The 20,313-nt window shown below is 56.5% G+C and overlaps 1 protein-coding gene across 4 annotated transcripts in view; it reads right to left on the bottom strand.

The window, feature by feature from the left end:
- Window positions 1–784: 784 nt before the first annotated feature.
- Window positions 785–20,313, bottom strand: part of BRD1 (bromodomain containing 1) — a 48,311-nt gene continuing 28,782 nt past the window's right edge. Inside the window, exons 8-14 of one of the 4 annotated variants that reach the window (XR_012494203.2) lie at window positions 13,781–14,088; window positions 13,594–13,698; window positions 4,811–4,946; window positions 4,349–4,476; window positions 3,345–3,454; window positions 2,981–3,135; window positions 785–2,177 (exon numbers count right to left, since the gene is read on the bottom strand). Coding sequence is in view for 3 of the 4 variants with exons in the window: in XM_074326603.2 (XP_074182704.1) it covers window positions 1,994–2,177; window positions 2,981–3,135; window positions 3,345–3,454; window positions 4,349–4,476; window positions 4,811–4,946; window positions 13,594–14,088 (1,208 nt within the window). In the remaining variant the exon portion in view is untranslated. Of the gene's footprint in view, window positions 2,178–2,980; window positions 3,136–3,344; window positions 3,455–4,348; window positions 4,477–4,810; window positions 4,947–13,593; window positions 14,089–20,313 lie in introns of all 4 variants that reach the window. The other 3 variants (XM_074326603.2, XM_074326604.2, XM_074326605.2) reach the window with 3 other exon arrangements.

The raw sequence follows: 20,313 nt of genomic DNA, 5'->3' as shown, positions 1-20,313 counted from the left end.
GCGGCAAGTGACTACTGGAGTTAACTACTGGAGTTACGGGGGGAAGTGGCACCCTACCAAGAGAATGCTTAGGCTCCGGCCCCCTGAGGGGTCCCAACACCTCTGCTGAGCCCCCCAGGACCCCCCTGCAGCCCACCCACCCAGAGGACTTCCAGGACCAGCCCCTCCCCCAAGCAGCAGTCTACAGACAACCCAACTCACCCCCTGGCCAGCCCCACCCAGAGCCCGGGACCCAGGGGAGAGCTGGGTGCCCCGACACCCCCATGCCTCAGAGCCAAAGGACACCCCAAATGCAGGTAGCCCCGCCACAGGCCTCAGGCCTGAGTGCTGCCTGGGTGGGTGACAGAGGACACGCCAGGGCTGACATTCTGTGCTGACGCCAAGTCCTGGGTCAACAAGCAGACCCACCCTTCCAGTCAGTGGGCACAGCATGGGCTGCTCCCGGAAGATGACCTGGCAGTGCCCGGGTAGGGAGTGAGCAGCACGTGCCAACTCGTGGGGTGGGCAGAAGCCTCCCAGAAGCCCCAAGCACCTCCCCTGCTCTGGGGAGGCCCAGGCCCTCCCCTGCAGCCTGTCACAGGCTCCCAGCTGAAGCCACCAGCAAAAAGCTCCTTCCAGACCGTGATGTCACCTTCCTGTTGCCCACAGGACCCCAGCAGGGCTCGCCAGCAGCCGGCCAGGCCCATGGGGACCACAGCCGGGGTTTGCCCGCCTGCAGAGAGGGTCAGTGGTCCCGGGAGACCAAAGCAGAGAGAAAGCGTCCGTCAGACACAGGACAAAACTATCAAAGGAAGACATTTTATTTTCAAGTTTCTGTGGAGATGTTACAATGGAGACTGAAAAGAAAAAACAATTAAAAATTTCAAACTACCACTTTAAAATAAAAATATGATTAGGTAAAATAATAAATAATGCCATCCCATGACAATTTTCAGATGAAGGTGTGTCATGTGACTCAAGCTGGCGAATCGAGCCGGCGGGGACCCTGGCCCTCACCAGCCCCCAGGCTGCCCACCCGACCAGCGTTCTAGTGATGCAGGAATGAAATGGCCACACCGTCCAAATCTTGACTTTATTTTTTAATATAAAAAATGCAATTTTGGAAACCCGCCCTACCTTTTCCCCTAACATAATGCTTTACCTCTTAAAAATAAAAATAAAGTACTAATTCTATATACATCACATGTACCATACAAAAACGTATCCAAAGTTTCTATTGCTACCAAAGTTCTAAATTAAAACAAGTTACAGAAAAGCCCCTGTTGTAAACAAAAGATGACAAGTTACAAAATCAAAGAACACACAGCCAGAGTCATTTACACAACCAACATACCCCGCTCCCAAAGCAAGTGGAACTTTTATGTGCCTGTATAAAAATGCATATCAATATACTTTTTCAAATTTATTTTTCATTATAAAGCAAGTGGATACACTTTCTACAATAAATAACCCGCTGACAGGCACCCCGTAGGCAGCCGGTGGCCGGGACAGGACAGCAACACCCGAGGGCACGCCCACCGGCTTCCGGGGGGCGGAGTGTTTTTGGTGATTTGCAGGCGATGCAAACGGCATAAATTTATTCTCCACCTCTTTCCACAAAGTACCATTCAAAATAATGTCATTTTCTTTCTTAAAATACACATTTGTCATTGTAAATTTACATCCCGTCTTATTAAATAAGTGGTACTCTGTGTAAAGAGTCTGATTTACAAAATTATTAAACATTCAAAAGTCTTTTAAAAAAAAGCTACGGATCAAAGAAAGTGACGCAAGCAGCACCCTCGGGTGTGACCTGTGAGGGACACAGTCGTGTCTGGAGGACGCACCGCCATCCAGAGCGCCCCGGCGGGGAGGGTTTCGTAGAAACTTGGAAACAAAACCTCCCCAACCTGGGGCAAAGAATTAAGAGAACCGCGCCTGAAACCAGAATAAGTTAGGTGCTGAAAATACAGACATGTACAGCGTAGCCACACGCACAGGCCGCCTGCGGGGCTCAGTCGATGTCACTAAGGTCGCTGGCCGGCTCGCCATGCACGCGGCTCAGGTGGCTCATGGCGCGGTCGAAGGCGACCCTGACGGCCTTGCGGATGCTCGAGTTCCGTCCCTCCATCATCTTCAGCTTGTCTATCGTCTCGTCAACGCCAAGGGGAACCATCTTGGACTTAGGGAGCCACTGCCTATTGGGAGGAGAAAGGTGGGGACGGTGAGACGTGCCTGCTCAGGGACTCCCACATGCTTCACACGCGAGCTAAGACGCCTCAGAACCCACTGAGTGACTAGGGGTCCAGGGTGGAACCGGGGCGCCTTGGGAGACCCCCAGGCAGCTAAGGCGGCCCTGGTCATCCTGGGGGCCGCGGGGCGGGGAGCGCAGCCCAGCTCTCCTGCCCACATTCGGGGGCCGGGGGCTCAGGGAGGCATGAAAACCAGGCTGTCACCTCCTCTCCTCCACAACGACTCTCAAGGGGCCACTGCGTCCTGGAGGCCCCACCAGCCTCCCACGCGTTTCTTATGTGGCCGCCAAGGGCCACACAGTGCAATGCACAAACCCAACCCAGCTGCACGTGCCCGTGCTGGCGGGTGCCCATGCGGCCGCCCCACATGGCTGGCTCCACAAGCACCCAACGGGCGCGTGGGCCCCGCACACCACACACCTCGGGCACAGACGGGCTGCAGTTCTGAGGTGCAGGACTTGTGCTGGGACCGCCTGCAGCCCTGAGCTCCAGCGCTCGGCACTGGCAAGTGCTGGGGGGCGGGCTCCCCAACTCCAGCAGGGCCTGGGGCCATCGGAGGCCAGTGAGGACCACGGGGCCCCACACACCTAAGAGACGCGACCCGGGGCCTGGCTGGCACAGCTCAGCGCTCGTCCCGTCCCGCGGGCCTGGCTGTGCGCACATCCCCAGAACTCCAGGCCGCATTCCTGCTCCCGACGGCAGGTGCAGGCACCGGTGACAGGCCAGGGGACCGCGCGGCCGACACTCACCAGCTCCTCTTGTTGTCGAAGAACAAGACGAGGAACAGCTTCTCGTCGGCCTTGGTCTGCATGTGCTCGCCCACCTTCAGCACGTCCAGTGGCGGCGCTGGGATGGTGACCCCATTGTGGTGGCCAGGCACACGTGGCATCTTCGGGTCGATAATCTGCCAGGAGACGACGCGTGGGTCACACACCTGAATGCTCGCACTGCGCCCCCGAGGGAGTCCTGGGCCCCAGCGTGAGGTGGCCTTGAAGGAGCCCCACCCACCCCAACACCCCGCACGCAGGCCTTGGGCAGGTGCCCACAGCTCTGGACCTGGGGGCACACGGCCTGGCCCCTCCCATTCGGCGGGGGAGCAGCACCCGGGCTCACCAAGGCTGGGTACGAAGGGTAGCCGCTGCACTTGGCCCAGACCACTCTCAGGGGCTCCAGGACAGAGGCCGCAGCATCAGCCGAAATCCACATGCTGTTCTGACCCACTTCTGCGGGGAGAGGAACGGACACACGAGAGTCATCAGCAGGACGGCACAGCGCCCACCACGGCGACGCTCGAGGCCACCCCAGCTGGCGGGAGTCGTCCCCACACAAAGCCCCATGGCATCAGGACCCCGTGGCATCAGGAGGGTCACTAGTGCGCCTGTGCCTGCCCCTGGCCCGAGTGCATCTGAGGGCCGGGTACCCTCTCGCCCCTCCCAGCTCAAGAACCTCTGACTGCCAGGTCCCCAACATCTCTCCCCTGCTCAGCCCCCCCATGCCAACCTCCAAGGAGGGGCCCCCAGTGCATCTCTGCAACCGACACCCCAAATTCAAAACCGCTGCCATGGCTCACTCCAAAGTGCCAGCTGTTCTGCCCCCACCCCCGCCCCACACCCACCCCCCAGGGAGCCTTTCCCAACTCTACTTTTAGCCCACCAAGTCCTGGTGACCGAGGGCCCACCAGTCCCCAGGCCACTCTGCACGTAGCCAAGGGTATCACCCACTCCGAGCCCTCCATGGCTGCCTCTCTCCTGGCCTCGGCCCCCACCTGACCCCCAGCCTCCTATGGATGCCAGCAGCCCTGCTGTCCGGTTTGCCTGCAAATCACAGCTGAGCCTAAACAAACGTCGGGCAGCCTCCTGTGTCTGGCACCCAGAAACTACGTGGAACAGACTGTCCCCCAAGACACGACAGCTGCAGACAGAACCATCACTCCCCCACGGACCCAGCAGTGGCTGCAAGGACCCCGCCTGCAGGCTTGTCTGCCCCGACACCCGCCTCGCTCCTGAGGGAGAAGAGGCAGCTGCAGCCTCCACCATGGGCACCCAGGGAACGGCATGACGCCTTCTAGATGTCTGGGCCGGGGCAGGGCCGGAGGCAGTGGCCTGAGCGGGACTCACCAGCCGCGATCCGGGCCGCCTTGGCGTAGTTCCCGCTCTCGATGCAGGAGATGAGCTCGCTGCGGTCCTCCAGCGTGTGCCTGCGCACCAGGGCAGGCTTGCCGCGGCCGCACTTGGGAGCACTAAAGCTTCAGGGGGAAAAGCGCAGTGGTCAGAAGTAGCCCGTCCCCACCGCTCCACCTGCGGGAGCAGCCGTGCCCCACAAGCCCGTGGATGCGGGGCCCTGGGCACAGAGTGGCCTGCCCTCTGCTCGCCACCATGCCAGTGAAGGCAAGACTTTGGGGGGAAAGTGTAAACCAACTACACATTCAAAAGCTGTTATTCGTTTTCATGTAGTTGTTTCCCATTTCCAGTTAAATTCTACAAAACCGATCAACATGGGCCATGGAAAGTACCCCAAGGTCAGAGTGCACCCTGGCCCGGGGGTGCCGAAGGCCAGTGGGGGGACGGGCGGGCGCCCACCTGGTGTCACAGAGAGGGCTGCTGATGGAGCAGATACTGGACTCGGAGACACAGCGACGCCGGGGGGTGGCCTTCCGGCCTGGGGCGCCATCCAGCTCCTGCTCGCTGCTTACACCCCCAAAGCCATTGGTGAGACCTGCAAAAGACACACAAGCTCCTGAGGTCGCTGGCCATAGTGACGGTCCTCTCTGCACCAGGTGTGCGCGCTGGGGCCCGTGGGCACAGTCAGAGGGCACCTCGGTTTCTATACCCCAACCTCAGCACCCAGCACAGGGCCGATGACATAGGGGCCACACAAACACGTGCGGAACAGAATTACAGAAAGTTCAAATCAAGCGAGTTCAGGGAACACCAGGGTAAAGACAACGCTCGTCTGAAAAAGGACAAAATGTTCAGGAGGCTCCACAAGGGCAAACAAAGGGTACCAGTCAGAGTCCCCGGTGGGTGGGTTCCACACAGCTGTCCCTCCGGGCCACGCCAGGGACGAGCCACGTCAGCAGGAGGCCCGCCCAGGGCGGGTGGAGCCACCTCGCTAAGGACAGGCACCACCAAGAGTGACTGCATGCAGTGGGGACTCAAGTGGGCACAGAAAGTCTGTGTCAGAAAAACCTTTCAAAAGCAAAGTATTGACGACAACCTCAAAGACACCGTGAAACGCTTTCAAACAGAAGCACCGAGACACCGACACACCGCGTCCCGCGGCGTGTGGGCCCCTCGGCACGAAGCCCGTGGGGAGGAGCCGTGGGCTCGGCCCACTGCACTCAGAGCGGCCAGCAGCCCAGCGAAACGCCACCACGTCATCTGTCTGACGAGTGCCTTAGTCAAGGCAAATCTCCTCCACAAGAGCCTGACTTCGTGCCCATCAACAGAGAAGGCACGCTCTCCAGAGTCCCTCCCACCAACATCAGGACTGCAGGAAACAGGGTGCAGACACCCCACTCGCAGCGGTGAGCGCAGCCCGTGTCCACTGCCATGGGCCCAGCCTGGCTCCTGCCAGTACGACAGCTGGAGCTGTGTACGTATATTTTTGCCCCAAAACGAATCCCATTCCAAATGTTTAAAAATTAAAACCCTTCTTTCCCATTTTTTTGAAGTGGGTGACCAGACTGCGGGGCTCTTTCATCTGCTTTCCAGGCACACCGTGTGCCACTCCACAGAAACTGCATTTTTCCCAAACTGAAGGTTTGTAAGGTTTGTGGCAACCCTGCGTCCACCTACTGCACCCTTCCCCCAGCAGCCTGTGATCATTCTGTGTCTGTGTCGCATTCTGGTAATTCTCACAATATTTCAAACCTTTTCATTATTGTATCGTTAAGTGTCAGTGATTCTGGGTGTTACTACTGTAATTGCTCGAGGTGCCACACACCGGCCCATGTAAGACGGTGAACTTAATGGATAAGTGTTGTGTGTTCTGACTGCCCCACCGACCAGCCGTTCCCCCGTCTCCCTCATCCTCCCTGTTCCCTGAGACACAACAATATGGGAAGGAGACCAGTGAATAACCCTACAATGGTCTCTGCGTGTTCACATGAAGTTGTAAGACTCTCACTTTAAGTCAAAAGCTGGAAATGACTAAACTCGGTGAGGAAGGCACGCAGAAAGCCGAAAGCCGAGATAGGTGAATGCTAGGCCAAAGAGCCAAGCTGAGAACACAAAGTTCTTGAAGGAAATTAACAACTACCCTAGTGAACACATGAGTGCTAAGAAAGCGAGACAGCCTATTGCTGACATGGAGAAGGTTTTAGGAGTCTGGGTAGAAGTTCAAACCAGCCACCACGTTCCCTTAGCCAAAGCCTCATCCAGAGCAAGGCCCGAATTCGCTTCAGTTCTGTGAAGGCTGACAGGTGAGGAGGCTGCAGAAGAAAAGTTTGTAGCTGGCAGAGGTTCGTTCATTAAGATTTAAGGCGAGAAGCCGTCTCCATAACATCAACCATGTGAGATGAAGTACCAAGCTATCCAGAAGGTCAAGTAAGAGAATTCATGAAGGTGGTTGCACTAAACAACAGGTTTTCAATGCAGGTCAACAGCCCAATATCGGAAGAAGGTGCCACCTGGGACTTTCATAGCTGGGGAGGCGAGTCCGTGCCTGGGTTCCAAGCTTCAGAGGACAGGCCGACTCTCCTGCTAGGGGCTCACGCAGCGGGTGACGTTAAGTTGAAGCCAGTGCTCACTTCCTGTTCTGAAAGTCCCAGGGCCCTTAGGAATTATCTAAATGGACTCTGCCTGTGCCCTGTAAATGGAACCACAAAGCCCGGATAGCAGCACATCTGTTTACAGCACAGGTCACCGAGTATGTTTAGTGTACAGTTGAGACCTACTGCTCAGAAGGAAAGGTTCCTTTCAAACTATGGCTGCTCAGTGACGATGCACCTGGTTACCCATGAGCCCTGGGGCGGCGGACATGAGGTGAGTGCTGCCAGGCCCGCTAACACGGCATCCACGCTGCAGCCCATGGATCCGGGAGCAGTTGTGATTTTCAGGTCCTATTATTTAAGACAGACATTCCATAAAGCCACAGCTGCCATGGACATGATTCCTCACGGATCTAAGCAAAGTTAACTGAAAATCTCCTGGAAAGGAGTCACCATTCTGGGTGCCATTACGAACACTCGCGACTCATGGGAAGAGGTCAAAACATGAGCAGGAGCTTGAAGAAGTGGATTCCGACCCCCATGGTGACTCTGAGGGGTTCACGACTCCAGTGGAGGTAGTCACTGCAGACACGGTGGAAACGGCAGAGAACCAGAACTGGGCGGCGGCCTGAAAGGGACTGAACTGCTGCCATCTCATGAGCGAACCTGGACAGAGGAGCTGCTTCTTACGGATGGGCAGAGCGATTCCATTCTGAGATGGACCCTACTCCTGGTGAAGCTGCTGGGAAGGTTGCTGACATGGCAACCAAGGACTCAGAACACGACATCACTTAGCTGAGACAGCAGTGCAGGGTGGCAGGGTCTGAGAGGAAGGACCGACTCGTGTCTATACAAGCTGTGCTGTGGGTAAAACGCTGTCACCCACTGGTGGCGAAAGGAAGGCTCCGTCGATGCGGCAGACTTCACAGGTGTCTTAGTTTAAGCAACCACCATGACCCCCCAGCCTTCAGCAGCCACCCCGACCAGCCAGCAGCCTCCCGCACCGAGGCCAACCCTCCCCTAACAAGACGACGGAGCCTCAACTCGCGGAGGCTCACATCACGGTTCTCATATTTTTAGCAGCAGAGTCTCTCTTCATTAAGGTGTGTAGCGTTTCTTTAGACACAATGCTACTACGCGCTTCACAGACGACAGCGGAGTGTCACCGTAACGCTTGTATGCACTGGGAAACCGAAACATGCGGGACTTGCTTTACTGCGGTGGTCTGGAACTGAGCCCACGATACCCGAGGCATATCCCTATTACCTTTCTGTATTTTCTCAGCGAGTATAACTTACTTTTAAATGAGGGAGATGAATAAACCTTGATGGCAGCTAAGAAGTAAAAATGCAGAAACTAAACGGGGTTTTGCTGCTCCCTGAACAGACCAAAGCCACATGTTTTCCGCAAGTAAATTCATGAGACGTCTCGCTCCACTTCTGTTGGACTCAACACCACTGGCTTTAAGAAAAGTTGGTGTTTTTAATCTTAGAACTCGTATTTATAAGCAACAACCCCAGACAGCGGGGGTGTTACACTCATTTCATGACCTGGACCTCTGTAAACATCTACCAAACCATGGTGAAAACGCTGGTGTCCCATCGTCCCCTGGACTAAAGAACCAACTCCAGCCCCACTCTCCAGCAGCTGGGGAAGCAGAAGGAGCAAAGGGACAGGCCAACACCCAGGGTCCCCAGGGCAACAGTTCTCAGGAGGGCGCAGGAGGCTTTGTCCTTGCAAACTGGGATCCCCAAGAGCAGAACGACACCCAACTCTGAGTCAGGCAAGTCAGAGACAGCTCGCCCAACCCAGACAGACGGGCAGATGGATGGACGGAGCCCATGATACAGGATCAGGGTCTGAGAGAAGGGGCCACAGTCACGCAGGCGCACACCCGGGCACAGCACCAGCGAGGCCACGAGGCTACCACCTGTGTCCTCAGGGGAAGCCCCGGACATAAGCCAGCCAGGTGGACACACCCTGTGGCAAGAGTGTGGGTGACAAGGACATGCAGTCACGAAGCCACTCCATACAGACTCGACACGGAGTTGAGGCGCAGCGGTTCGCGACGGCCTCGCCACACACCTCCGGGTCCTGTCTTTGCTCCTCCTTGCAAAGGAGCTGCCTGTACGCCTTTCCAGGCACAGCAGGAGCCGGCTGGGCCTCGGTGACGAGGCTCTGAAAAGCGGTAGGTGAGTCCCGCCACCTGGGACAGGTACACAGAAGCACCTGGGCAGAGCTGGAGCGAGGGACGGAGCGGGGTCAGCGTCTACAACTGGACCCTCCGGCAGGTGGTACCCGCTGAGGATACTGAGAGGAAGGGCAAGCGGCACCCACCAGAGCCACCTGGTGACGGGTGACTGAGGGAGGTGCCTGAGCAGAGTGGCGTCTGGGACAAAGGAGACCCGGCACCAGAACACAGGATACGGCCACACTCATGACACCCACTAGGCGACAATGCGCTTGGGGACACCACCAACCAGGTGACACTAAGGAGAAAAGATCAGATGTGGGGAAGCCTCAATCTGAGAAATGACAGAATGATCACATCTCCTTTCCATCTACGGACCAAGTTAGAAAACACACACAGCCAGAGTGACAGATATGCACTTACACAGTTTCTCATGTGTTACCCGTGAAATGTCGCTGAGCACCTGCTAAGTGGCACCGCAGACACGCCCTGTTGCCGAGGCTGCTGTGGCCAAAATAGGGCCCCACCACAGCAGAGCTGAGGGGCCACCCAGCCCTCAGGCGTGACCCTCCTCAGTGCTGGCAGGCGGGGGGGCACCTGTGCAAACCCTTCCTGCCAGTTGCAGCGCAGGGAGCCCACCAAGCCACCTTGGAGACCCTGCAAGGACATGAAATGACACTCGGTGGGGCAGGTTCTGGAGGTTGGCAGAGATGGGCCTGTGGGCCACCACAAACAGCAGGCGACCGCCAGCACCAGAGCCCTGTACCCCGCAAAGCGTCCTTTCCGCAACTATTCCATCACGAGGTGCTGTACAGACGCCGAGAGTAGCCGATGCGCTAGGAAGAGGCGGCGGCTCTCAGGAAAAGGGCGCAGCTCTCCGACACGGAAGCTGCGTCCCCCAGGCGCTCTGTCATGGCGTGCCAACACTTCTCAGGAGCCACATGCACACCCCCCCTCTGCTGAGACGTGACCCAGCCCAGCCCCCCTCCAGGTCACACCTGGGCCTCGTGCAGATGACACGGCCCATCAGCAGGGGCTCGCCCAGGCTGGCCTTTCAGTCTCAACAGCCCGCACTGCCTGGCGGAGAGAAGCCCCCGGTGCTCCCACAGGTGTGGCAGCCAAGGTCTGCACCCGCCATGCCCTCCCAGGGACTTGAAGAACCTTCTGGATGGCAGCCCAGCAAGAGGCTGCGCTCACTGCCATCCACGTGGGGCCACGCAGTGTGCACATAAGTGCTCGCCCTGAACAGGGTGTGATGGAACCAGCTTCAGGGACAGGCGGGCACGGCGACCCACCACCATACTGCACTCTGCCTCTGGGAGTGGTGGGTGTACCTGTTACTCTGTTTACACATTTTTATTTTTACTATTGGCAACAGAATTGCATTTTGTTTTTCAACGTTTCAATAAAAACACAACAAATAAGACCCCAACCACGCTGCTTGAGCCGCAGTCGAGACCAGCTCCAGGAAGACAAGCTGCAAGGAGGCAGACGGAGGCCGCACTGCCCACGGGCAAGGCTTCCGCTCCTGGCTGCAGGCGCTGGCGCCGTGACCACGGACAGGGCTGCCCTGCCCCATGACCCACAGGGACGACCAGGAGATGAAGGGGAGAAGTGAAGGAAGGGAGGCCAGGCAGAGGCCAGGATGCAGATGTGAAAAGCGGAGGGAGAGCTCAGTGTTTGCACCAGTTGTCCAGGCCGGCGCGGGGAGTGAGCCGAGTTCCTTCCAGAACCCCCATCACTTCAGGCCCAATTCTGTGCCTGGCAGCGGTGGGGTCAGAACCTGTCCCTATGAGTAGTCCATGGACACAGGAGGCTGTCTGTCCATCCACCAGGAGGGCAGAGGCGGGTCCCATGGTTCCTTCTGGGACGTCTAGCTCTGACTACTGGGGTAAAGGTCTCCTCCACACACTGCTGTTTAGAAAATGGCTGAGCTAATGCTCTGTCCTCGGAAGGAACTATGTAAAAAGCAGGGGCAGTGGTCCCTGAGCCCCCAAAAAATGCCGTTCAGCAGAGCTCCCACCCAAGCTGAGAGAAAAAGATCAGGGTCCAAGAGTGACTACCGATGTGTTAGTTACAAGGAGAGCCTGGAAAACAGCGAAAAGGTGGCTTAGTGTGACTGAGGCGGCCACAGACCAGCAAGGACACAGGGCTCCCTCTGTCCACCACTCAGGCCCCGCAGGTGGACAGGGACCACGCGGCAGGGTGGCCAGAGGGGAGACAAAAGTGCAGAAGCTCCGGCCTGACTGTTCATCGCTGAAAACAGATTAGCGGTCACAGGAGAAGGTTCCAGGGGACAGTGCGGCTCCGCGAGACCTTACAGCCGGAGGAGCAGGGCCGCGCAGCAGCGCCCGCCTGGCCCGGGGGCAGGCCTCAGAGGCCGCATGCCTGGACACGTGGCGGGGTGCCAGGCAGCCCCTGCGAAGCAACAGCACGGCCGGAGCGTCCGGGGCGCCCGGGAGCTCAGAGTACTTCCCGTCCTCAGACCGCGGAGGCTGCAGCTGGGAGCGAGAGGTCCCGGCGCGCACAGCCGCAGGCTCGGGGCGAAGCCAGAAACGGGCGCGGGGGCAACGTCGGCCGCCTGGCGCTCTGCCCAAGCGCTACTAAGGCTGCGGGCAGCGCAGCAGTGCGAGGCCCCAGGGCCACCCGCTGACTCTACTGCCACTCAGGAATAAGAAAGCCAGGACCTGCGTTGCAGTCCGGGTCACGGCGCATGCGTGGCTCCAGGTGCGTCCGCGCCCCAGGCCTGCGCAGCTCGCCTCCAAGACGCGCCACCGCAGCCTGCAAACCCTGTGCACCGACGCCAAGAGCGGGAGGACAGCCGCATCACTTTCTACAAGGGACGTCTGGTGAGTGCAAGGGGCCCCTGAAAGCCACGACCGCCAGGTAGGTGGAACCTCACCGATGGCTGGAGGCCCACAGGTAGGTGACACGTGCTGCAGACAGGGCGGTCGGAGGCTCTGGCATGGGTGGGCGCCCCAGACCAGGGAGCAGAACCGCCCTGGTGCCCACAACACAGTGCACTGGGACCTTCCGCCCACTGCTAACCGTGAGGACGCGTTACAACACGCAGAAAACAAGTCCCACTGAATCGGGCTCAGAAAGGCCGCAGTGCAGGGAAGGGAGTGCCGAAGCCCTGAACTAAGCCCACCTCCATCTTCACCTGAACCCCCGACACTGAGGAAGCTCTGCATTACAAAGACACAAAACTGGCTTTAGCAAATTATTAAAGAACTCCAACTTGACATCAGTCGATCGAAACAAAAGGACAGAGGTGGAAAATTTCTGTAAAATTAATCACGTGCAAAAGTTTCGCACAGGTTAAAATGAAATTACAAGGAATCACTGGCAGCAAAGAAAATGCACTTGAACTGCTTGGTGAAGTGGAGGAATGGGCTGAGTGTAGACCCTGGAACCACCTCCACACGGACACCAGCCCCCCGATGGACGGGGCGGGCAGCAGAGGCCCTACACCGGCCACCTGACCCTGCCCTGGCAGGGTCCCAGGACTGGGACCGGCTTGCTGCCACCCAGCCGCACGTCCTCATGGCTGAGATGAGAACCGCCCCGACAACCAGGGCAGCTAGAAGAGGCCAGCACACTTCTCCTTGTGCAGACAGAACAGAGGCACCAGTAAGAAACACAAGCCAAAGAAACACAAGACAGGCTTTGGCCCAAGACAAGAACCGGCAGGACAGACACGTTCAAACATAACTCCGGGGGAGTCGGAGACGGAACCCAGCATCCCAGAGGTATAGCCAGTGCTGAGCCACACGCAATGACAAACAGCCCTGCTAGTGTCACCAACACAAACAGTCCTGGGCTTTGGTCGGCACGGTGAAAACCAGGCACAGTGGGAGCCCATGAACGCGGATGGCGGAAGGTACTTCAGGAACTTCTCAGCCAAGGACATTAACTGCAGCCATAAAAGCTTACTGGTAAAAGCGACATGTTCGAGTGTTTCTTTAGCGGGAAACGGTAATCCACCGTGTATGTAACAGCCGCACAAAACAGTGAGAAAACACCAGAAAGGTCTTCAGTCGACTGGGCAGTGTGGCCCGCGCCCCAAGCACAGGACCGTTTCCCAGGGCCCAGCGCCCACACACTTCTCGGAAAGGGATGCCCTGCACGCCCCACGGTGTCACCCGACGCTCCTGCCTCTCACATGCCCTGTTTACCTGCACGCACAGCACGCGCAAAATGACCATCATACTCTGAAGCCCCTGTTGGTGTGAAAACTCAGAGGGAAGGACGAGCAGGACCACCCGGCCAGGCCACCCGCAATGGCGCCCCTCAGACCTACAATTTCGGGCTTTGCAAAGAGGAACTGCACTGCCCGCCTTCTCATCTGGAAAGTAAGAGAACGGCCGACAATGCGCTGCCAAAAGACAACGGGTGGCGGCCCAGCGACCGCGCCAGCCCCTGCAGGCGAAGAGAAGGCGCGCAAGCGTAGCATTTACCTGTGTCCAGGCGCTTTCCGGGGGACCCCTCCTCCACCTCGGAGTCTCCGCAGGTGCTCCGCGACCTTTTTCTTGGCTGCAGAAGAGTCTCCAACCTCGGAAGGACTACAGACAAAAAGGTTTTGGTCCCTAGCTGAGGAGAAGTTGGCTGGGTTTCAGTGTTCTTGGCAGACTTTGGGGGGCTTACACTTTTCGATTTGCAGAAGAGAACAGAGGTGCGTCTGTTTACATCGCTCGAAGGCTCCGCCCCCGCGGAGGCCGCCGCCGGCGCGTCGCCCGTGCGGGCGCGGGTGGGCTGTGCAGGGTGTCCGATTACCAGTGCGCTCTGAGCGCGAGCGCTATGTGACTCATTACCAAATGTGACTCTTTTGAATAGTTTACTCTGCTCTGGGTTGAGTTCTACTGGTCTGAGGGTTGGTGGTTCTGAATTAGGCTCCGAGTTTGAAGGAAGAGGTAATGCATCTGATGGTTCAAGTTTAGGGGGAGATTTATCTCCTGAAAAAATTATAAATAAAGTGATTTTTGAAAACTGATAATTATAAAATCTATTATAAAACTTACTATAAATGTGAAGTCCACCAAAATACTAATTCAATTAAGGAAACAAAGCATCACAATAACTGTCTGCTTGCAGTGGGGGCCGCAGCGGCTGGGGCTTGGGGCCCACAGGTCACACTGTGTGTGTGTCCCTAACCCCAGACTGAGGTGCCCTGGTGCTCTGGGTCCAGGTGCCCAGCGGTATACCGCTCCTCTCTGCAAATAACTGTGAAACATTATTTCACATATGCCAACATTAAATACATCATTCGAGTTCATGACAATTTCTCAATCAACAGTTCACTTACCTTGAGGAAGAAAAAAATATTGCACATAACTAAGCGTCTAGCCCTGCGTCCCCACACAGTGCTGACCTGGGCCAGAGGTCAGCACACAAAGGCAAACACACTCACACCTCATTTCTGACCAGGGTCTCCCAAGGCGATGCCAGAGAGGGCAGGCCGCAGGAAGGGCTGTGACCACTGTCGGGGAAGTAAACTGACTTCCACACTTCATTCTGAAATGCTACAATGTAAGCTCTTTTTTTAACCTGACTTTAAAAATAAGAACAATCTTTGGAAGAATATTTTAACCTCTTAAAAAAAGGCTTTCAAAAATTTGCTTAAAAACGAGTAGTCTGAAAACCACACGGTGTGGGGCCTCAGCCTGAGCGCTGGAGGCCGGTCTGGAGGGACAGCGCCTGGCCTGACCGAGCGAGGTCACCCGCCAGTGAGCACGCGGTATCTTTCTGGGCAAGACTACTTGCCTGAGACTACAGGACCGAGAGCTACAGCCGAGAGGACCATTAAATGAGCCTAACTAGCATTTACTATCACTAGGTAGTTTTCATCTTATTAAACCACTTGAAAGATGTGAGGTTAACACTTGGACCCAATTCACTCTGAAAATGAAAAGCTACACAACTAGCGGGCCCACGTCCGCCCAGAGCCAGAGCTGGGACGGTGAGGTGGGCTCTGCTCATCTCTGGAGACAGCCAGGCCCGGGCCTCAGCCGGCTGTGGCAGCGGCTGTGCCTGAAAGGTGACTTGGTCTTTAAATGCTCCCGAAACTTGTCAGAGCACCTCACAGATGGCTCAGATACCAAGGGAGAGTGCTTCCCAACACAAAGCTGTCATAAAGCCGTTTTTAGACGGACACTCGCCCACCCAGTGCACGCAGCAGCTGCCAGACACAGGAGTCGTATCCGGTGGGGACACTGTGACGTCCTTCACGTAGAAGTGCTGGATCACCAGCCATGCTGCCCGACACGTGGGCTGCCGATGAAATCCTTCCCACCCATCGTTAAGGGGCACCAACCGATTTCGGGACACAGCATGTACAAAACAGGCGGAACACAGACCAGAGGGAGGCTGGGACCGCAGTGCCCACGGAGCTTCCTGCTAACAACTGAGGCGCACGTGTGCACACATGCACGCCCACCCTGGCTCACTCCCTGCCTCCTATCCGCCCTGGGCCTCACCCTGGGCCCCCACAGCACGGCCCGTCCTAGCCATCACACCGGAAGTGCAGCCGGCACTCCCTGCAGACATCAGCCTCGGTCCTGGCAGGGGGCCTGGCAGCATGGGCACTGCCCACTGGAGCCTGAGGGGCCTCCGCCTGCCCCCTCCTCACGTGCCATCCCTAGCCCCCCACTCGCATTCTGACTCCACTACGCTCAGCCACCCCTGAGGACAGCAGCCCACCAGGTGCCCCAATCACCACGGTCCACAGGCTCTCCTCTCCCGCCTGTCACTTGGCCCACATACGGGCTCCTCCCTCATGAGCCCCACACCAGACGCAACGGTCCAAGGTCGCACGTGGCCCCACCAGAGGGCCCCGTCCCCACACCCCTCCTCCTAGCCAAAGGTGGCCTGAGTTTGCTCACCCAGCGCCCTGCTCTGCAGTCACTGCGCGCCCGCCGACAGGGCAGCTCGCAGCCAGGCTCCCAAGGCGTTCAGGGGGCAGGCGCGCCAACGGCACGGCCAAGAGCAGAGACGCTCAGGTGACCGGGTGGGAGGCCCACGCAGCCTGTTTCTTCATCCAGAGGGAACGCCTGTCCTGTGAGCCTGGCAGCTGCACCGCAGCCCCCGAGCGGGGGCCTCACTGGAAGTCAACATAAACATGTGGAGGTTCTTTTAGAAAGTCACTGCCCACCGACAACTACGTGCAACGTAATTCCGTGAGAAATTCACACTCACTCAACTTCTAGGACAGACTACGCGACTTGAACGGGGGTCTCAGCGTCTGTGAATACAGGACGTGGCATCCAACAGTCCACGCACTGAATGTGTCACTAAACGTGTCACGTCTACGCGACGGCCACAAGGCTTCACCCTCGGGACGCCTAACTAAAACCAACTATTCCTGGGGACCGAGACGCCCTGAACTGTGCAACGACAGTTCTCCAACACTGCACACCTGATCGCCAACTACATCCAACAAACATTTCCACAGCAGAGTCACAAAAAGCTTGGCGAAACCAGTCACGCATCGGCCATTTCCGCCCAGTATAGACTGTCCTGCCACTGCCAAAATCCGAAAGGGGAAGCTGCATGTTTGTACAATTCACATTGCATGCAAAGTCCTCTGGCAACACGACAGGGTCCTTGCACGCTGCAGCAGGGCGTGCACAGAGGGGGACCCAGCACCCGGCAACCCCGCGGTAAAGCAGGACAGCTCAGCGCTGACACAGCGAGACCCAGCTCAACACACGGCCACGCCCAACAACCAGAAGCAGAAACCGGCCAGCCCACAGCTCGGTTCTCCCAAAGCCGCCCTCCTCACTGCGCTGCGCCCCGTGCACTGACAACAAACTCTGGGGCCAAAAGGCACTGCTATGTGACTCCACCTCCAGCTGAGAGCCTCACCCAGCTCCACAGTCACCAACAATAATCCCAGCCTGCGGGGAGTGTGGTGTTGGACAGACTGGCCTGCTGCTGAGCCCACACCCAGGTCTCCTCAACTCCAGGGGCTCAATCAGGAACGCCCTGGGGGACCCAGGCCGGAAGGCCTCCCCTCCTCAGACCAGGGTGTTTCAGTGGGCCTGACACCTGCCCTAACGTTCCTTTCCTGTTCAAGTTTCTTCAAATGGAAACCACATAAATGTTAAACTAAGATGGACTGTGTTCTTCATATTAAGGAATTACTACTATTCAGGTGTGATATCGTAGCTATGGGTCCTTTACTTTTAGAAAATTCTTAGTTTCTGCCCCATTCTAAAGCTCCTGAGTTCACATTTCTATAGAGACACAGATGTCTTGATTTTGGCTGTCCTCACCAACATTTAGGTAATTAGATACAAACCCCCAGGTCTATCTGGAGGCTCCTCCCTTCCTGACCCCCCCCATGGACTTTAAGGCCGTTTGCCCCTCCCACCCCCTTCCCATCAGCCCTTTCTGTAACTTGATCACTTTTAACAAGGACGTAACAGTCTACAAGCGATCCCAGCCCATCTTTTCTCAGATCTCACTTTGTTGCTGCCTTTAAAATGACCCGTGTGACAGAGCAACAAAGGTGGCCTTCAGAGAGACCGGGCCTAACTGGGGTGCTCCCGCCTGGCAAGTGAGGCTGCCAGGTGCTCCTCCCATGGGAACCCGACGCCGGGGAGGGAATCCTTGCCAAAGGACCACGAAAAGTCACACATGGCTCTGCAGTGAGACCAGGACTGGGAGAAAGTGAGTATTCAAAGAAGCTCTTCTAATGATGGTGAATCAGCTTGTTGACAAGCCTTCTCCCCAACTCACTCTTTTCAGGGCAAATAACGCACAAAAAGTGGTTTTCCAAGAGAAAAGATCAGCCTGGACAGAGCGAGAGCAAGAGCTCGGGCAGCGGGAAGGGGACTGGCTGGGAGGATGGTGGGGGGCCCACACTGACACCCCCCCTCGACAGGCCCTGCAATGTCGTAGGGCCCTCCCCCCCAGGGGTGCAACAGGCCTGACAACCTGTGGCCGCCCTGGACTCCTAGGACCCACTACATACAAAAGGGGGGCAGCCAGATATGTTGGCTGCCAGAGGTCCCTGGGAGAAAACGCTCCTGAGAAGCGAACCCCCCAGTCAGGGAAGGGCCCAGGGAAATGAAGCTTTTACTGTGTTCTGGGTCCGAACGTATGTGCAGCACCCAAAGGACAGTTTCTAGAGCTGCACCTCACGCGGGGGTGACATGAACTAACGAGTCACCAGGAGAGTGGGGCAGAGGCTCCAACGACTCAGCCGCACACAGGAGGTCATTTTTCTGGGAGAAAGAACCTCCAGGGCTCTAGTCCTCAGGCAGCAGGACATGGGAGCTGTGACCCACGGAAGCCGTGTGACACTCAGGGACTTGCCGCTCACAGCCAATGCTTACTTGCGGGGCTGGCAGACTGCAGTGCACAAGAAAACACCGCGTGGTCATGACCAAGACACCACAGACCCCGCCAGCTGATACACATGCCCAGGCAGGCGAAAGGCTTTCTCAGTAAGCCAACTGAGTGTGTCTAGTTTTAAAACACTTGGAAAGATTGTAAACCCAACTGCTATCGGCTGGGAAGGAGGGAGTCTTCTGGCACTTTCTTTTTGTGTAACTGAAATGTGCCAACTTTAAAATGAGAAAAGCAGGGGCCGGCCCGGTGGCTCAGGCGGTTAGAGCTCCATGCTCCTAACTCCGAAGGCTGCCGGTTCGATTCCCACATGGGCCAGTGGGCTCTCAACCACAAGGTTGCTGGTTCAACTCCTCCACTCCCACAAGGGATGGTGGGCTGCGCCCCCTGCAACTAGAAACGGCAACTGGACCTGGAGTTGAGCTGCGCCCTCCACAACTAAGACTGAAAGGACAACAACTTGAAGCTGAACGGCACCCTCCACAACTAAGATTGAAAGGGCAACACTTGACTTGGAAAAAAGGCCTGGAAGTACACACTGTTCCCCAATAAAGTCCTTCCCCAATAAAATCTTTTAAAAAAAATAAAATGAGAAAAGCAGAGGGGGAAAAAGAGGGGGCAAGGCTCATACCAAGTTGTACCTGCTCCCACAGTTTAAGTTTCCAGCTGAGCACCTCCCAGAGCAAGGCCCACCTGTAACCACCCACCCAGGACCCTACCGTATTTCACCGAAAATAAGACCAGGTCTTACATTAATTTGTGCTCCAAAAGACGCATTAAGGGCTTATTTTCGGGGGACGTCTTATTTTTTTCATGTACAACAATCTACACAAAAATCTGTATTTATTCAAACACAGTCATGTCATCTTCTTCCGGAACATCGTCATAACTCGCCAAACCCCGAATTCCGGCTTGAATTTCTTGCAACTCCATTTCCTGTAGAACATTGGCCCCAATCTCTCACTCATGTCCAGCAACAGAGCTCTCCTTAAATGAGCACTTCTTGTCCATGTAGCCTGCTCGTAGTGCACTGGCAACACAGCTGTCCGTGATTTTATGCCATGAATTCTTCACCCAAGTCACGACCTCTTGCAGGCTAGGCTTCAAAGTTTCCCACGCTGATTTCTTTCCATTCTATTTTCAATGTAGTCATTCATTTCCATGCTCAAATGGTGCTTGAATGGCTTGTTTATTGCAATATCAAGAGTCTGGGCCGGCCCGGTGGCTCAGGCGGTTAGAGCTCCATGCTCCTAACTCCGAAGGCTGCCGGTTCGATTCTCACGTGGGCCAGTGGGCTCTCAACCACAAGGTTGCCAGTTCAATTCCTCGAGTCCCGCAAGGGATGGTGGGCTCTGCCCACTGCAACTAAGATTGAACACGGCACCTTGATCTGAGCTGCCTCCCAAATGGCTGTTGGTTGGAGCGCATCCTCTCAACCACAAGGTTTGCCAGTTCGACTCCCAAAGGGGATGGTGGGCTGCGCCCCCTGCAACTAGCAATGGCAACTGGACCTGGAGCTGAGCTGTGCCCTCCACAACTAAGATTGAAAGGACAACAACTTGACTTGGAAAAGTCCTGGAAGTACACACTGTTCCCCAATAAAGTCCTGTTCCCCTTCCCCAATAAAATCTTTAAAAAAAAAGAATCTGGAGATAGGCAGTCATTCCTGCGGCAATCATTTGATCTGTTCTTCTCTCCGCAATGAAGTTCTTCGTGTCTTTAGCGCGGTAAGTGCTGGCTGAATCCCAGATTAGCAGACCTCTTTGGCCACCGTGCAAAACAAGTGGCAGCACTAAATCAACCCACTTCCTTATAACTGCTTGTGTGCA

This window comes from Rhinolophus sinicus, chromosome 1, assembly GCF_057876585.1.
Source record: "Rhinolophus sinicus isolate RSI-liver-muscle chromosome 1, RSI-T2T, whole genome shotgun sequence".
NCBI classification, from domain to species: Eukaryota; Metazoa; Chordata; class Mammalia; order Chiroptera; family Rhinolophidae; genus Rhinolophus; species Rhinolophus sinicus.
This window is presented reverse-complemented; position numbering and strand designations above follow the sequence as displayed.